Source organism: Mustela lutreola, chromosome 1 (assembly GCF_030435805.1).
Source record: "Mustela lutreola isolate mMusLut2 chromosome 1, mMusLut2.pri, whole genome shotgun sequence".
Classification (NCBI taxonomy): Eukaryota; Metazoa; Chordata; class Mammalia; order Carnivora; family Mustelidae; genus Mustela; species Mustela lutreola.
Genome location: NC_081290.1, coordinates 124,408,698 through 124,426,806, shown reverse-complemented (window position 1 = coordinate 124,426,806; position 18,109 = coordinate 124,408,698). Strand labels below are relative to the sequence as shown.

Sequence of the window (18,109 nt, the reverse complement as noted above, 5' to 3'; positions counted from 1 at the left end):
CGGGAAGGGGGCACTGGCTCCCGGTTTGTAAACGCAAAATGCTTTGTTGGCCTTCGCTGGGTGGCGAGGCTCTGAGGAGGCCCCTAGGCCGGAGCGCCAGCCAGGAGCGCGGAACAGTCTACCGAGGGTAGGCGCCCCCGCGGCGCTGCACCACGTGCGCGCCGCTCTCCGTGGTGGCACAGCGACCTCGGCTGGGGAGGCGCGCCGGGACCGTCACTCAGCATCGGCGTTCGTGCGGCTTTCACACAGGCAGAGGTCTTTGCTCGCGTCCTGACCTCCGCGGAACGTTATTTTCTCGTCCCCCTTCAATCATCTGGTCTCGTGGACGCGCCTGTCGCGCGGACACGCGCTTGGCCGGGCGTGGAGGGAGCGAGGGGGTGGCTGAATGGAAAGGGAGTGGGGCGAGACTCCAGGCGAGGGAGACGCAGTCGGCGCAGGATGAGCTCTACGTTGGGTGGTGAGGTGCGATGGGGACCCCGCGGGCCTCGGAACCTGACAGGTCAAGGCGGGACGCCGCGCGTGGCGGCGATGGAGACTCCGGCGCGGCTCCTGGCGCCCCCTAGCGGCGAGTGGGGCCGCGCGGGCTGCGGAAACAATGCCTTGGGCCGCGCCCACCCGCGGAACGCCTAGCTGCTCGGTGGCTCCTGGGTGTGCGACGTTCCCCCGCCTAACCCGAACGCCACGGCTTCGGGGTCCCTGTTCCCGCGCTAGGAGGTCTGAAGGGCCGAGACGACCCCAGGGGAGGGCGTTGGGGCTGGGGGCGGTGGAAGCGAAGGAGTCCTCTTTCCCGCCCCAAGGACCAAGTCCTAGCATCTCCCAGAGCTCCGATTCTGATTAAGTACTTGAGTCTGTGTGCTTGCGTCTCATGGGTTTATTTTCAAAACAGTTTGTGTTGGGGAGCGGGGGCTTTAGGCCTCTTGGTGCTTTTGTTAGAAACGTCAAGAAAGACCCAGGGCTCGTTCCGCGAAGAGCGGTCTTTTGCTGCCGCCCCAGGAGATCACCAGAAGATCACCCGGGTCAAAGAAAACATGGAAGCTGGACTTTTAGGGACATAGATTCTTGGAGACCAGGAGATGCTCTCCCTCCGCTTCCAGACGGCGATTTTCCTGATGTGTTTACGGCCAGGAAGGGGTCGGAAATAACATTGAGCTGGCTCTCCCCATCCACCCGTTTCATCCCTCTCTGAAGCACTCGGACCGCAACGCAGACGGGAGGACTTGAATCTGAGAGGCGGAACAGGGGCATAGGGAAGTTGCGGACAGAGCCTGTGGAGAGCTCGGAGAGGCCGGAAAGTAGTAACAATGCGCGCCCTTACATATGAAAGAACCTTGGCGGGGTCGCTCTCCCGGGATTTTCTGTTTGGACCCGCACGGTCACAGCGCTAGGGAGGCTGAGGGGGCGGAGACGACCTGCCCCTAAGGGGGACTTGGGCGATTAGGGGCAAGGAGTCCTCGCGCGCGCGCGCGCGCGCGCGCGCACACACACACACACACACTCACTCACTCACTCACTCTCTCTCTTTTTCTTCTGGCACCCAAGTCCCAGTTTCCAGTTGTAAACTTACTATTTGCACTCCTTAAGGCCAGAAAAACCCTAGCTCCACGAAAGCAAAGGCCGGCCGACTGTCTGTTCACCTTTTGCACACTCGATACCCGCCGATGTGTGTAGGATGAATGAACCAAGGCCACGACTGGCACTCGTGGATCTCTAGGCAAGGCTTCTTCCTCTGCCCCCTATCCCTTCCCAGGCTGCCCACCTGACGCATTTTCCGCCAGTCCTGCGGGCCCGGCACTAGTCTTTCCAAACCCGGCCCATGCAGAGCGCCGCGCCACACCGGGGCCTGTGTGTGTTAGGGCCCGCACTGCTTTCGAGAATTGAATCGTCCCTTTCATTTCAGGAAGGGGGGGAAGGGGCAAGTCTCTTTTTCAAAAGAGGGAAATGGTGGGCAGTGTGTATGAGTCTGACGACATTCTGCAAAAGCATTTCCACAACGGCAAAAATCTAGAGTTACTCCAACAACATAACAACTCCAATGTTTTATTCTCCTTCCCGCGTTAAGTTTTGCTTGCACGACTTTATTTATAATTCTGATTTTTTAAAAGGGCATAGGAGATGGGCCAGGCTGGAACTGTGGCTGGACACTGGAGAGAAAATCACGCTCGCTCGCCGAAGCGGCCTCGAGCGAGCGGGTCCCGAGCGCGAGAAGTCACAAAGAGCCCGAGGGCTGCGGCTCTCGGCTCCAAGAGATGCAGTTCCGCCGCGCAGCTCCGGGGTAGAAGCAGAAACTTAAGGCCGGGGTCAAACAATCCCCGACCTGGGCCTCGCGGGGGGCGGAGCGCATTCCCGCCAGGACCTGGTGGCCAGGCCACCCGTTGCGTCCCCCGCGGTAGCCCCATCTCCTGCAGCCCGCGCTCCGCACGCCCACCCGTGGGGCGCAGCTGCCAGGCGTGTCTATTTGTTTGTTTGTTGTTTAAAATAATCCTGGAGCACACGATCAGCAGCATCTGAAGGAGGCGGGGGCAGAGTTCCCTTCCAGGGAGCGCGTGAGGGGCATTCTCAACGGAAAACCAGACCAAAAGAGTAGTGACCAACCCTCCTCGGATTACTCTCCCCTGGCTCCTCCCTTTCTCCCCCACCCACCCTCCAGATTTGCATAAAAAAGGCCAAGAAAACTCTGGCTGGGCCCCAGCTGCAGTTCACTCTGCTCCCCCTGGGTTGGAGCCCCCCGGAGCTGAGCTCTGGCTTGCCGCACGAAGCCGAGCGGACAGCGTCTCTCCCGCGCAGTCCTGCCTGCGCCAGGCGTCTCCGCGCTCCCGTCGCCCGATCGCCGGCTTTCCAGGTCCCCGAGCCGCCCAGAGCACAGCCATCTGGCCGGGACGACCTCAGCGCCGGCTGCCTCCCGCTTCCCCCGCTCCGCTCTCCGCCCCGAAGGGGTCGCGCGCCCACGATGCCGCAGGGCCCTGGCTCACTGCTGCTGCTCTTCCTCGCCTCGCACTGCTGCTTGGGCTCGGCGCGCGGGCTCTTCTTCGGCCAGCCCGACTTCTCCTACAAGCGCAGCAACTGCAAGCCCATCCCGGCCAACCTGCAGCTGTGCCATGGTATAGAGTACCAGAACATGCGGCTGCCCAACCTGCTGGGCCACGAGACCATGAAGGAGGTGCTGGAGCAGGCGGGCGCCTGGATCCCGCTGGTCATGAAGCAGTGCCACCCGGACACCAAGAAGTTCCTGTGCTCGCTCTTCGCCCCTGTTTGCCTCGATGACCTGGACGAAACCATCCAGCCGTGCCACTCTCTCTGCGTGCAGGTGAAGGACCGCTGCGCTCCAGTCATGTCCGCCTTCGGCTTCCCCTGGCCGGACATGCTCGAGTGCGACCGTTTCCCCCAGGACAACGATCTCTGCATACCCCTCGCTAGCAGCGACCACGTTCTGCCGGCCACCGAGGAAGGTAAGCCTTTCCCCGTATGCGCCCCCCTCGCCCCGCCTCACTTCCCCGTTCACACCCAGCTCCGCTAACGGCCTTGTGGGGGAGAATCACGCGGCCCACACCCACATCCTGATGTGTCCCCGCCACAGGTGCCAGTCCCAGGAGGGGCAGACGCCCTTCTAGCCCTCGTGTGTCATCGGGACAAATCTGAGACACCACACACCGCCCCCTGCCCTGCCCAAGCCTCCTAATCCTTTCCAAGTTACACCAGTTGCTTTCTTAGAGACAGTTAAAAGAAAAAAAGGCGGGGGCTGGGAGGGTAAGGAAAGGAAGGAAGGAAGGAAGGAAACGAAGAACTGAACGGCGTTTTTTCCTTAGAGATATGCAATTATTTTTAAAGATGTTGGCCCTGGTGCCACAATTCTGAGAGCGCTGGAAATGGTCCTGTGTGGAGTGGGTAGTGAGCACCCTGGCCAGAGGCTCCTCGCCCAGCCTCATGCAACACGTTCTTAGCATCCGGCAGGATTCTAGGCACCGAAACATTCATTCCTTCACAGGCAGGTTAGCCAAAACACTCAGACAGTCCTGGAAGGCATTTTGTTGTTGTTGTAGTTCTTTGCTGACTTAGGTTTTGGAAATAAAAGCCGTACTGTCTCAGAGCATGTTGAAAATTGAGCACTGGTTGTACTGCTCGGGTATCTAAGGAAGGGGGCATAAAGGGAATCTCCAGGAATCATTTTTCTATCACTAATCAGCTTATATCTTAGGAGTGGTTTTAATTAACTGGCGAAAATTTGTGCAAAAGATAGTTTCCCAGGTTTTTAGAAAACAGAGGGGGAGTTCCTGTGCAAAAAAAAAAAAAAAAAAAAAACAACAACCATCAAAGCAATGAAAACCTCATGGGTTCTTGATATTCTTCCTGAAAAAAAATATACACAATGTGTCTAAAGTGATTCAGTCCCCCTGAGATGGAAAGGGAGCTTCCTAATTCCTTGCAGGGCTCTTACAGCCTCTCCCTTTCAATCTTTAATTGTTTTCCTATAGCCATCATTGGTTAAAGAAAATGCACAGTTGTTTAGCAATCTTTCCTGGCAGGCACCTCCAGTTTGCAATCATCTTATTGGTTAGATTTCTAATTTATTGCAAATGTTTGGCATATTTCAAACATTTGTCCAACATATACCACAGACCAACCATACAGGTTAGTAACATTTTATATACATTCCTAGAGCTCCTAATTGGAAATGTTTCATTTTGTTTGAGTGAGGGGAATTAAGGACAGTTTTATGTGTGTTACTTTTGTTTTTATTTCTTTCCACCATCAGCACCAACATTATAAACGTTTCTCCAAATCTCTATATTCCCCCTTCAAAATAAAAGTTTATGGTCTTCAAAACTATGCTCTGCAATTTTTCTAATTTGATACATATCTCATATCATAAGTCACAAAGTTTTTTCTGTGAAAATTCACTTTCATGTGAATGAAAATCAAATCTACCTAAATTTTATTTTTATTTTTTAAATGTTTTATTTATTTGATAGAGATAGAGAGAGGGAGAGAGAGCACACACAAGCAGGGAGAGTGGGAAAGGGAAAAGCAGGGTCCCTGCTAAGCAGGGAGCCCCATGAGGAACTCCATCCCAGAACCCCAGGATCATTACCCAAGCTGAAGGCAAACTTTTAACCAACTGAGCCACCCAGACACTCCTTAACTAAATTTTAGACCTAGCATTTGCACATTTATAAATGCAAGAGAGGGAATAGTATGTTTCCCCCCCACCCCCCACCCAAATCAGACTCTTAGAAGAGCCTTTAATAGGCTTTCTGATTGTCATGCTAGCACATATTCCTATATTTGGTCAGACCCCCACGGATCGTTTGCTTCAATTATGGTCACTTTAGAAAAAGCTTTGGGTTTTTTGTTTGGTTCACTGTTTATTGATTTGGGGGTGGGGGCATTGTTTTTGAGAGTCTGAAATGGACAAAGAGGAGCAAGAAGAACCTGCACCAGGAAGGAAGATAACAATGAAATAAAAGCAGCTTAACTCAGCCACACACTTGACAGAAAGCCCACGGGCAATACGGAACCCGTGAGAGCAGTTTGCCGCAGTTGCTGAGGTGTGTATCTAAAGAGGCAAGAGCCCCAACGTAACCCAGACAGCCCTAGCCACTTCTTCTAGTCCAGACTTGAGAATATCTTGAACCCCCCCCCCCACCGCCCCAAGATACAACTCTCCTGACCTGCACTTGTGCCATGCAACTGAAAAAGACAATCTTGTGGGCATATTTTGTGGTAACTGATTTACCAAAACCCCTCAAGTTTCTTCTGGGGTATTCTCTTCAGAGAGGTTTTGAGAGCAATTTTTCAGAGACAGAATTTGTCTCAGGGGTTGGAAGGAAGAGCTAAAGAACCAAAACCCTCTGTACACTCTGCCCACCACACCATTGGGGGGGGGGGGGTAATTTGTCATTTATTAAACACAACTATAGGCATTCTTGTTTTGCCCACCAAAAAACGGGAGTCATGGAAGACATTCTTAGGATTGAGTAAGCCTTTTCAAAGGAGGCAGAAGCTGGGGTGTTACCTTACAATTGCTGCTCTTGTCTGGATAAGCCCCTTTGAGTTGTTTATAAACGCCACCTGCTTTTCCCCTCTAAGCAAATTTACTAATTTTTTCACATTTGTAGCTCCAAAGGTATGTGAAGCCTGCAAAAATAAAAATGAGGATGACAACGACATAATGGAAACTCTTTGTAAAAATGATTTTGGTAAGTAATACACCTCCACCAACAAAACATTTCACATTCAAAAGTTTTATTTACCAGTAAAACTTAAATTTTAAAACTTTAAAACAAATCATTAAGATGTTACTGGGTAAGACCTGGGTAAAATGCCATCATAGCTCATCTTTCCCAAAATCCTCTAACTCACTCTATCCTAGTTGTCTCCTTATGTAACTATCTTGCCCTGAGTTGTATCTTATTAGGTGAGATTCATTGTTCTGTTAAGCAATAATCAAATAATGAGAATTACTCAAATTAGGAATTTTCTATGGCACATTTTTCATTTTGTCTTTTTCTTGCCAATAAGCATAATTTTGGCCAAGTTCTCTTTTAGTCACTTTGATGTGAGTACCAGGAATAGAAACATGTAAATATTAGCCCCAACAAAACAAATTCAAGGCATTAAGTCAGCCAAAAATAAAAATTTACTCCAGTATCAAATATTTTTACCATACTCATAGCCCATAACACTTTGCTCCTTTGCATCCCATCACTAGTGACTATGTGACTAGTGACTACATCCAAGGTATTAAAATTTAAGAAGAAGAACAAAATACAGTTTTGGAATTTCTATTGGCAAAACACATGAAAGGTGACATGATGACACAGAGCTTAGGGACAATAATGTGTGTGATTTGTTACCCAGGTTCATAGTGTGTAGGTGACTCCCCTTAAGAGAGTATTTAAGAGGGAAGAGGAATGGAGACTGTCCACACAGAGCTTCATCAGCACCTCTCCACTCTCCTGAGGGCCCCAAGGTGAGGTCAGGAGCCGAGCTAGACACAGAACCCATGCTAACTTTGGAATGGCCATGGACTTCACCGAGACATTCACTGGGACATAAGAATGTCCCATTCCAAGAATTGACGCCTTTTGATGTTTTTGAGAGGCTGGTATCCTTTAAAAGTATTCAGGCAGAAGGCTGAACTTAACTGGTAAGCAGGTAAGGTTCCTGTTCTATCAAACAATAATGTAGTCTAACCGATCTATATTAACATCTCTGTGTACTGAACAAAGTCCTTGAAACTAAGAGAAATCACCTGAGCACTCACTGCTGGGGCTGCCTCTCCACTCTCTCCTTACAACTTACCATCCCAGCAAGCTCAGACCAGATCAAGTCCCTGAAACTCTGGAAGCAATCCAATCACTGTTCCTTAAAACCCTGGCTCTCTTCCAAAAGTGTCCTGGGTTTAACTTCAGCTGATCCTAGAACAGCCATAGCTTTAGGAAAAACTTCGCACTGCCAAGGAAGGGAAAAAGAAAGGAGGCATTCCTAAGTCCTAACCAATCTATCCCCTCAGGAAGAACTACAAATGGGATGATAGGGTTTCGAATGTCTGTATTTAAATATACACAACTGTAAGGAGTAGAAGGCCAGGCATGCTGGTAGCAGCAATCTCAAATCTCCAGAGCCTTACCAAAACACACTTCTGAGCTTCCATGCTACAAGATTTGATTAAGGGGAAAATAGAAAAATATAATTTTAATAAAATGTGCATTAAAGTTTATATAAAATATCATTTTCTTCTGGCAGCTTATGTCCTTTGCACTAGATTTAATCCAGATCTCTCTCCCGACTTTCCATGAAAAAGTTAGTGATGTCATGGGGCTCTAAAATGATTGAAATTAGGGCTTGTGCACACACACCCACATATTAATACTTGCTTTATGGCTTCCCTTACAAAAGACCCACTTCCTAAGGATGCTCTATCATGACCTAGGCCCCTAAAAAAGTGTGTGTGTGTGTGTGTGCGCCCTACTGTTCTCTCTCCTTAGAGGAGAAAGCCTTTCAAAAGAACATCAATATCATCTCATTTAAGGTATCATGCACACAGATTACCTTACTGCTCTGTTTTCTATTTCCCCCACATTAGTTTTGTCTCAGAAGGGATAATGAACCTGAATTGTAGGAATTATATCTTATACTCCTGGTTTATAAGCAGTATTCTATATTCCCTCTCTACTTTGGAAAGTAATGGAAAGGTAGAAGGAACAAGGATAGAAATCTAATATAATTAACTTAAGTCATCCACGAAAGCATCATGCTCTTTCCCCCACTGCACTCCTGAAGTACAGGGAAAATGTGAGAGGCCTCCTTACTGCAATGGTAAAAGTACTGGTGCAGAAGGAATCGCCCAGAACTGCTTCCCTGTGCATGCAACCTGCTGTTGGAGCAAGTAGTACCACTCCCCTTGCCTCCTACCACCTCCTGCATCCCCACTCACATATTCCAGGGCAGGAAAAGTTATTTTAGGGCTTTTATTCCCTATATTTGGCCCCAGCTGAAAATCCAGGGAGGAAATGGGTAATGTTTTCCCATGGTGAGCTTTTGCAAAGTTGGTTATTTTGTAACAAGAAAAGATAAGTAACAAATCTTCCTCATGATTAAAAGTAACGTTTTTCTCATGTGTGGAGCTTATGAATGTTTATATGACCAGGAGCTCTATCACACATGCTCTATGTGTGTAACATATCATCACTTCTCCCACCATATAACCTTCCCACCCTAGCCCTTATGCGGAGGCATCAGGAACAGGTGACATCTCCATGTGACTTATTCCATGGTTTAAGTCCCATAAACCCTGAGAACTCAGTACTACAGTTTAGATGCACGTCAGACAAAACAATCATTGGCCAAATTACAGCATCTTTGATTTATTGAGTTGAGCTTCAGTCATTTCCTGGTCAGCTGGAAAAACCACGGTTAAAATCAAATTCCCTTTCTGAGACAGACAGAGAGAGAGAGATCCCCAAAGCAGTTACACACACACACACACACAAACCCTCTTCCTCTATGACTAATTTAAATAATGCATCCAACTTCATCAAAGTCAGGAAGTGCCATTCGCACACCATCTATACCGAACACTGTCAGTGTCATTAAGAGTCTTAGGCTACATCACACTTGGGCATGTTCATGTCCCACACAGGATCAAAAATTTAAGAGACCACAGCAGTGTTAGACAAGGAGGTGTGGGAACCAGCGTTCTGACAGCTAGACTTAGCCAGGACACAACCTAACAGGGTGACCTCATGTAAGTCACTAACTTCTCTGGATTTCCAAATTCTTTGTGTATCAACAAGAGATTTCAATGGGATGATCCTTTCCAACCTTAAGATTCTACCCTTTCCCTGCCTTCATGGACTCTTGAAGTTTAATTCCAGCATGTATGTTTGTAGGGTTTTCTTTCCCAAAGCAGACTATTCATGACTGTAAAATGTGTCTTTTATAGTCAACCACTTACTTTTGGTCTTAGCATTCTAGTGAATGCTATCCATTTTGGAAACGGTACATATGATCTGTAAACTCCTTGGCCACAGACAGGCAAATGATAGCAGATGAGAATGAGATCTTCAGAAAAACACTTTTACAGCTAAACATGTTGTGCTCTTAGAGTTTTGGGTATTTTTTCTCCCAGTTGCTTTACCAAATCAAATGCAGCTGCTGCAAGATCAATTCTCCTTCCCTGTAGTCTGTTCTTTAGAAAACAATGATTGTGTGATATAATTTCCTTACAGGTTTGTCCAAAAACCTCTCCAACGTAATAAATGGAGTTTAAAGTTTATGGCCACAGAAGGATCACATTTCACCTAAGAGTCAGGCATTTCTTTTCATGCTTTAGTTTCCAATAGGGGAAGTCATTTGTTGAGGAGAGCGCAAACCACATGCAATGGACATAGAAACACAAGAACACAAGGGTGAGGAAGAAAAGTTAATTGGGTCTTGCAAAGAGATTTTTGGAAGGATGGCTGATTGGAAGTAAGGTGCCTGGCGAGCCCTTTGAGGCTTTAGAAATGAAGCCAGCTGCTGCCCTTGACAGGCTCATTAGCTGCAGGAAGCTCTTCTTCCCTCCCCCAGGCCGAGTCTCACAAACATGTGAGGTGAGGAGAGCTCCCACTCTGTACGCATTCCCTTCTTACAACTGGTATAATCCTACCCCCTCTTGTCTTCGTAGCACTGAAAATAAAAGTGAAGGAGATAACCTACATCAACAGAGATACCAAAATCATCCTGGAGACCAAGAGCAAGACCATTTACAAACTGAATGGTGTGTCTGAAAGGGACCTGAAGAAATCGGTGCTGTGGCTCAAAGACAGCTTGCAGTGCACCTGCGAGGAGATGAACGACATCAATGCGCCCTATCTGGTCATGGGACAGAAGCTGGGTGGGGAGCTGGTGATCACCTCTGTGAAGCGGTGGCAGAAGGGGCAGAGGGAGTTCAAGCGCATCTCCCGCAGCATCCGCAAGCTGCAGTGCTAGTCTGCCCCCCAGGCTAGCTCCGGGGGTGCCCAGGAGACCCTCTCTGCTCTGGGTCCTCAGCTCTCATTTCCCAAGCACAGGCCCTGTGGCTCCAGGCCTCAGCCTGGAGCAGCTTCCCTTGCCTTTTTGCACGTTTGCACCCCCAGCCTCTCCTGACTTACACGGCCTTAGGAGGCCTTGGGCATGGATAGCTGTTTTCACATACAGGAAAACCCACCCAGATCTTGTAGAAATGTTCAAACTAATAAAATCATGAATATTTTTATGAAGTTTTTAAATAGCTCACTTTAGTTTTGAAGAGGTACAACTGTGACTTGGGTCTGATTTTTTTTGTCTGTTTTTCTGTTTGGTTTGGGTCAACCGATTTTCACTTTCCACTGTTGTTGCCATAACGTGCAAATGGCTTCATTCTTCTATGTGCCCCAACTGTTGTGGGTCACAAACCTCCTTGAGATAAAGCTGGCTGTTATCTCGACATCTCTCAGCTCCACCCTGAGACTGAGAACCTAAGCCTTATAATAATTCACCTGTCATTTTAAATCCTGCATTTCTGGGTAGAGTACTTCCATTCATCAAAAGCACATTAACCATCATAGCAGGAGTTCTTTGGCTAAAGGGCAAAACAGACAGATTTTATAATTCACCTGAGTACTTTAAGCTTTGTTTAAAACATTTTTTTACTTAATTTTGCAAATTAAACCATTGTAGCTTACCTGTAATATACATAGTAGTTGACCTTAAAAAGTTGTAAAAATATTGCTTTAACCAACACTGTAAATATTTCAGATAAACATTATATTCTTGTATATAAACTTTACATCCTGTTTTACCTACTGCCTGTCTTCTGTCTTTTCTTCTTAGTGGAAGGAAATGGGAAGGCCTCATACAAGAGTGGTCGCCTCCCCTGTCCTGAGGCCCAACCCCACTGTGGTTTGAAGGATCTGCTATCTTAAGTGACTCAGGAAAGTGTCCCCGAACTCCTGCCCCCACCACACACCACCTGGCTGTCACCTCATGCCTCAGATCTCGTACACATTTTACCACTGCAGACCCTGCCAAGAGGAACAGATTTGCAGGCTTCACAAAGGACTTTCTTGCTTTTGTCCTTTCTTAACATTTCAGTTGTAGCTATATGGCAACACTACTCTAAACCCGAGGTTCATGACCCTTACAGTTGTGCTCTTCTTCATCTCTGGAGTTTTTTTTTTTTTTTTTTTAAGACTGTATTTATTCATGGGAAACAGAGAGGCAGAGGCAGAGGGAGAAGCAGGTTCCCCAAGGAGCAGGGAGCCCAATGCAGGGCTCCATCCCAGGATCCTGGGATCATGACCTGAGCCGAAGGCAGACTCAACCAACTGAGCCTCCCAGGCGCCCCTTGTCTCCTGAGATTTTTGTAATGAAAAGAACCATTGCAAGAATGTCAGTTCCATCTCCACTTAAACTCTAACCCTTAGATACAGAGCCTTGATTTGAAGGATATCTACTGTAAGGCAGAGGGTAGGGAAGGGACGGTGAAGAACTGGCATTAGGGTGAGAAGGAGACAGACAGATGTCCAGCCACAAAATGTCCATCCAAATGCTTCATTATTTTATGTGGGAACCTCCATAGAAATTCTGTTAAGTGCATGAGGACACTGAGGCTCAGAGAGGCTAGACAGACAGGTCCTAAGAGGCAGAGCCAGGGCTGAAATTCAGGCCGTTCAGACAACAAATTCTGTCTTCTATTCCACCTAGGACTGGAGTACAGAAATCTGGTAGCACTTATCTATTTAGCAAATATTTATTGGGAATCTGCTACAAGCCTTGTCTGTTCTAAGTGCTGGGGATACATACATTAATCCTAGCTCTTATGGAGCTTATATAAGGGAGTGAAAACAAAATAAACGATCACAATTACTATTATATATTTACAACTTATCAGTTACATTAAGCATAACTAGAGGTAATATGTGAGAGCAATAGAGTGTCCCTGTCAAATCTGAAATTTTTACCAGCATTCATGTGAAGCTTTATCTGATAGCATTTCATGGATTTACTTTAATAGTTTCCTGAACATACATCCATGACCTCTCTACAGTACTTCAAAGTTTTCTGGCACCAAAGTCAGTACTGCCCACTACCTGGGCTATTTGATTCTGATGACCCTTTCCATTTTCCTCTAAGTGGCTACTTGACTGCTTCTCATCTGATTCCACAAACTCAAGATAAATCCCCTTCCTACCACGCCCCTCTGGATTAGACTAGAAGAGAGATGCTCATGGATCAAGGCTAAAACTCATTTTAAGTGTTTGGAACAAGAGACCAGGGACCCTGCAAAAGACAAAAAAAAGGAGAAAAAGAAGACAAAAAAAAAAAAAAAAAAAAAGGAGATAGTAAACCAAGGAATTAGGAATTAGGAGGGGGAAGTATATATGATGCATCAAAAACTAATGAAAATCAGTAATTTTGAAAACTCTGATATATCTGAATGCTCCCTCTCCGGGCAAGTCAGAAGTCCCTTCGCATCTAATGGGAGAAAAAGCCTCAGATCTGAAGAACAAGTGAATGCCAGACATGGCCTCTCTCACTCTTACTTTGAGGAACCAGCAGCAAAGACATCACTCCCATCCCTACCTCCTGCCGTCATGCCTCTCTATGGACTTTTCCACCACCTGTTCCCATCTTTGATGCAGCTATGAGCCAATGAGACATGTTGGGGCAGGGCAGGTAGGTTTTTTGTTTGATTTTTCATTCTTTTTGGCATAATGGTTCAAATATATATCAGCTATATATTATCATCATCATCATCATCATCATCATTATTGAAGAAAGGAAGCAGGTAGTCAGAAGATACTACATTTCTGCATTTCCTAAGACAATCCATGATCTGTTTATAAACTGCTAAAATGCTGCAGGTGATCTGCCGAAATAGAAAAGTCCAAAAATCTGAAAACTACCTATCTACTATGCATATATTTCCTCTTCTCTTTCCTAAATAACTTGAGAAATTATTTGTTGCACAAGAGTAAATCTATAAAACTTCTTTGAGTAGCATTTCCTAAGTGTGTGGAGGACAGTTTCTATCCACATGCACACATTGATGTATTGAAATTCATAGGCTTAAAAAGAATCCATGTTTTCTAATAGCACCCTCCACGCTTCATTGTCTATTCTCCTATCCAACTGCAACTTGACTGGATTTTTTACCTTTCAACTCTTGCTTCCTATCAGGTGTTCAATGTTCTTGATGTGGGAAGAGGGCCACCTTGAAAAACAAATTCAGGCATATGTATCCTTCATGCGGTTACTAACTCTGGATTATGATTGTGATTTTTGCCTATGGAGCACACTGGGTAACTACAAACTGACCCATTAACCCATTGAAGATTTACTGAGCACCAAAATTTATTCATTTGATAATATACTGAATGCTTTCCTGCATGTAGGCACTCTTCTATGTAGTGGATACAAAGTGATTCTCCTCCTTCAGCTTATATTTTGAATTAGGAATTATATTAGGCACCATAAAAAAGATGGATCCTGCCCAAAGGGAATGAACAATCCAGTAAGGGGAAAAGGCAGGTAAACAAATAATTCTAATACTCTGTGTGAAGAGGGAAATGTACACATGCCGAGGGATGACACAGAGAGTAGTTAACTCAAATATAAAACAGAGTATTTCATTCAGGTTGAGTTTAGGATCAGGGCAAAGGTGCTTTCAAGGAGAGAACTTTCAGTGAATTACACCAGAGTATCTTATATTAGGACACAGACTAAGGAATTCAGTATTTATAATGAGTTTTATATATTGACTAATCAACTATAGTATTGCGGAATTATCACGTGGAAGATATTATTCTAGTATGAGACTACCAGTAAACCTAACATAAGGTCCACTGCTTTTATAATCCATAAAATTCCAAAACTCTTAAATGACAAAACAATGGATCAACATTTAGTTCAGAAACAAATAGCAATTCAACATAATAAAATATTTTTAAAAGCAGCCCATGATGGTCCAGAGGGTGATAGGTGAGTGCTAAAAAAAATTTTTAGTTACTAAAGATAGCAGTTAATACAAATGGTGCTAGAAGAAAAAATCAAAGAATTTAAATGCCACAAGATGTCCCAATGCAGAGTAATAATAATCACTTACTGGGGTGCATGGGCGGCTCAGTCAGTTAAAGTGACTGACTCTTGGCTTTGGCTCAGGTCATGATCTCAAGGTCCTGGGTTCCAGCCCTGCATTAGCTCTGGGCTCAGAGGGGAGTCTGCTTCCCTTCTCTCTCCCTCTGCACCCCCACTCATGCATGCTCCCTCTCTCTCTCAAATAGATAAATAAATCCTCTTTTTAAAAAATCATTTATTTAATCAATTTAGGCATTCTGCTATGCAGTGAAATAAACAAAACACTAGAACTCAGTAACTGGATCCTCAGTAGAAAGACACCTAAAAACCTATTCATTTACTCATGCATAGTATGTACTCTCATGTGCACCCACACACAAATGCAACTCTGGCAGAAAATCTTCTAAAACTGTATAAAGGGATATCAAAACAAACCACTTAGCCAACTAGAAACAACAGTAAGTGGAAAACACCTTGGGGTGGCTTTTGAAATTCAGAGAGACCAAGGCCATTTAATTACTTCTGTAAACCTGAGACTGTTCAGTTCTAAATAAAGAATTCATACTCTATAAACTATGCCTAAGCTCAATACACTGTCATCTCCTGTCCATCCTCAATTTTGAAATATAATTCTCAGAGCTTGTTTCTGGGTAAGGAAACACCCACAGCAGTAAAGAGCACCAGTCTACAGCTAGCCCTAGTCCTACCCGCTACATACCTACCCCACTCCTCTACGAGCTCCTCATACTCTTCAAGTTCTTGAGGACAATGAGCTGCTCTAGCTGGTGTGGGTGATCAGAGTCTGGGTAGTAGCAGCTCAATCAGGTAAATGGAAGAAATGGAGCTGTAAATACTATCTACTCCTTTCTTCCAAAGAGATTTTTCCACCCCCAAGGAAGGACTCAAGCACCTCCATGCTGCCTTCTCCTCACTAGTCTTCTCTAACTACATCAGGCTTCCAATCTGCATAATCCTAGGGCTGAGAATTCATTCTATTATTCAACGATTTTACACTGAGCAACCTACTGTGTGCCAGGTGCTATCTTAGGTGCTGAGGTTCCAATGATGACCAACACACTATGGGCACTCTGAAGAAGCTCACAATCTAACGTGACACAAACACATGTGACAGATAACACTAAATGAGACCCATATTTCTCCTGACTTTCCTGGACACAGTCTCTCTGAGTGCTGTATTCTTCAGGGTACAAATAAATTCACAATAAAATAATAATAAAAATCAAAATGTCCAAGCGCAGAAAGTTTCACTGGAAAATTCCACCAAACATTTGAAGAATGGATACCAATTTTACACAATTCCATCCAGAAAATAGAAGAGGGCATCCTTTCCTACTCATTTTATGGGGCTAGTTTCGTCCTACACCAAAACTAGACCACAAAAACAGCATGAAAAAAGAAATTTTTTAGACCAATATTTCTCATGAACTTAGATACAAAATTTCTCAACAAAATACTCATAAATCAAATCCAACAATGTATTAAAAGAATAATATATTATAAGCATGTTGGATTTCTTCAAGGTATGCGAGATTGGAAAGACATATCATGTTCATTGATTAGAAGACTCAACACTGGGGGCACCTGGGTGGCTCAGTGGGCTAAAGCCTCTGCCTTCGGCTCAGGTCATGATCTCAGGGCCCTGGGATCGAGCCCCGCATCGGGCTCTCTGCTCAGCAGGAAGCCTGCTTCCTCCTCCCTCTCTCTCTGCCTGCCTCTCTGCCTACTGTGATCTCTATCTGTCAAATAAAATAAATAAAATCTTTAAAAAAAAAAAAAAAAAAGAAGAGTCAACATTGTAAAGATGTCAATTCTCCTCAAATTGATCTATAGGTTTTATGTAATTCTTATTTCAAAATCTCAGCAAGCTTCTTTCTAAACATTGAAAACATTATTCTAAAATTTATATTGAATGGTGAAGGCTCTAGAAGAGCCAGAATAATTCTGAAAAAGAATAAAGTGGGAGAAGGGCATTTGAGTGGCTCAGTTAGTTAAACTGTCTGCCTTCAGCTCAGGTCATGATCCTGGAGTCCCGGGATCAAGTCCCAAGTCAGGCTCCCAGTTCCACAGGGAGCCTGCTTCTCCCTCTGCCTCTGCCTCTCTCTCTCTCTGTCTCTCAAGTATAAATAAATAAAAATCTTAAAATAAAAAAGAAGAAAGTGGGAAAAATTATCCTTCTGAATGTTAAGGCTTACTGTTATACTATAGTAATCAAGACTGTGTGCTACTGGTGAAGGAATACATGAATGAATAAATGAATGAATGAATGAAACAGAATAGAGAACCCAGAAATGAACCCATACAAATATGCCCAATTAATTTTTGACAAAGATGTAATATAATGGAGCAGAGATAACACTTTCCACAAATAATGCTAGAGCAATTGAATATCTCATGGGCAAAAAAATAAAAATAATCTAAACCCCCATGTTGTATATAAAAATTAACTCAAAATGGATCATGAACTTAAATATAAAGCATAAAACTGTAAAAGTTTTAGAACAAAAAAGACAAGATAAATGTATTTTTTCAAGACCTAGCACTTGGCAAAGAGTTCTTAAATTTGGTAACAAAAGCATAATCTATAATAGGAAAAACAGACTAAAAAAAAACTCTTCAAAATTTAAAACTTTTGCTGTCCAAAAGATCCTGTTAAAAAACATCAAATAATGACATGACATTGTATACCTTCAATACCTCACAATTTGTCAATTCGACCTCAGTAAAGCTGAGAGGGAAAAAAGAACCTGTTAATGGAATGAAATGACAAATTACAGATTAGAGAAAACTTTTGCAAACCACATATTTAACAATGGATTTATATCCAGAATATATAAAGAACTGTCAAAACTCAACAGTAAAAAATCAAAATGTACTTAGAAAATGAGTAAAAGACATGAACAGACTTTTGGTGGAAGAGGATATATATATTGTTTTGATGACGTCCACACAGGCATGGGAGTTGGAAGTGGTAGTCATGCCCCAGATGCTTGGCACCCAGCTCTATGCAGCAAAGGAGACTTCCTTGTAGTATCTAATTCCGTGGTGGCAAAACATTGTATTCAGGATGCCAGTAAAGCAGGGGTTCCAAAAACAGGGAAAAAGGAGAAAAGCATTTGATTTTGATATATTCTTTTAAAGCATTAAAATAGTTAACAGGAGACAACAAATTCACTGTATATTTACACGCTTTAAAATAAGAAGGAATATTAGGAAATGGTTGGGGGAGGTCACAATACTCTTTTTTAGTCTTTTGTACTTTTACCAAGCTTAACACTCACTATCTACTGAAATTGAAAAGGGAGAGATTGTGAGCCTAGCATGATCCCTATTGTATTTCCTGGCCTAACTGCATTAAACTCTTATCCAATAAAGGATTAGAATGTGCAAAAAAATAATAATAATGATAATCTAAAAATAATAATAATCAAATGTGATGGAAGTCTAGAAAATAAAAATTAAACTGAAATGTTCCCCCAAACCAATAAAGTTACCCCCTACCCAGAAGAGCCAG

General features: G+C 44.4%; 1 protein-coding gene across 1 annotated transcript; it reads left to right on the top strand.

Annotated features, from left to right (window-relative positions):
- Positions 1 to 2,658: 2,658 nt before the first annotated feature.
- On the top strand, positions 2,659 to 11,304 carry SFRP2 (secreted frizzled related protein 2). Its single transcript, XM_059173544.1, has 3 exons — positions 2,659 to 3,446; positions 6,114 to 6,194; positions 10,166 to 11,304. The coding sequence occupies exons 1-3, from the start codon at positions 2,948 to 2,950 to the stop codon at positions 10,468 to 10,470; spliced, it is 885 nt and encodes a 294-aa protein (XP_059029527.1). The 5' UTR covers positions 2,659 to 2,947; the 3' UTR covers positions 10,471 to 11,304.
- Positions 11,305 to 18,109: the final 6,805 nt, after the last annotated feature.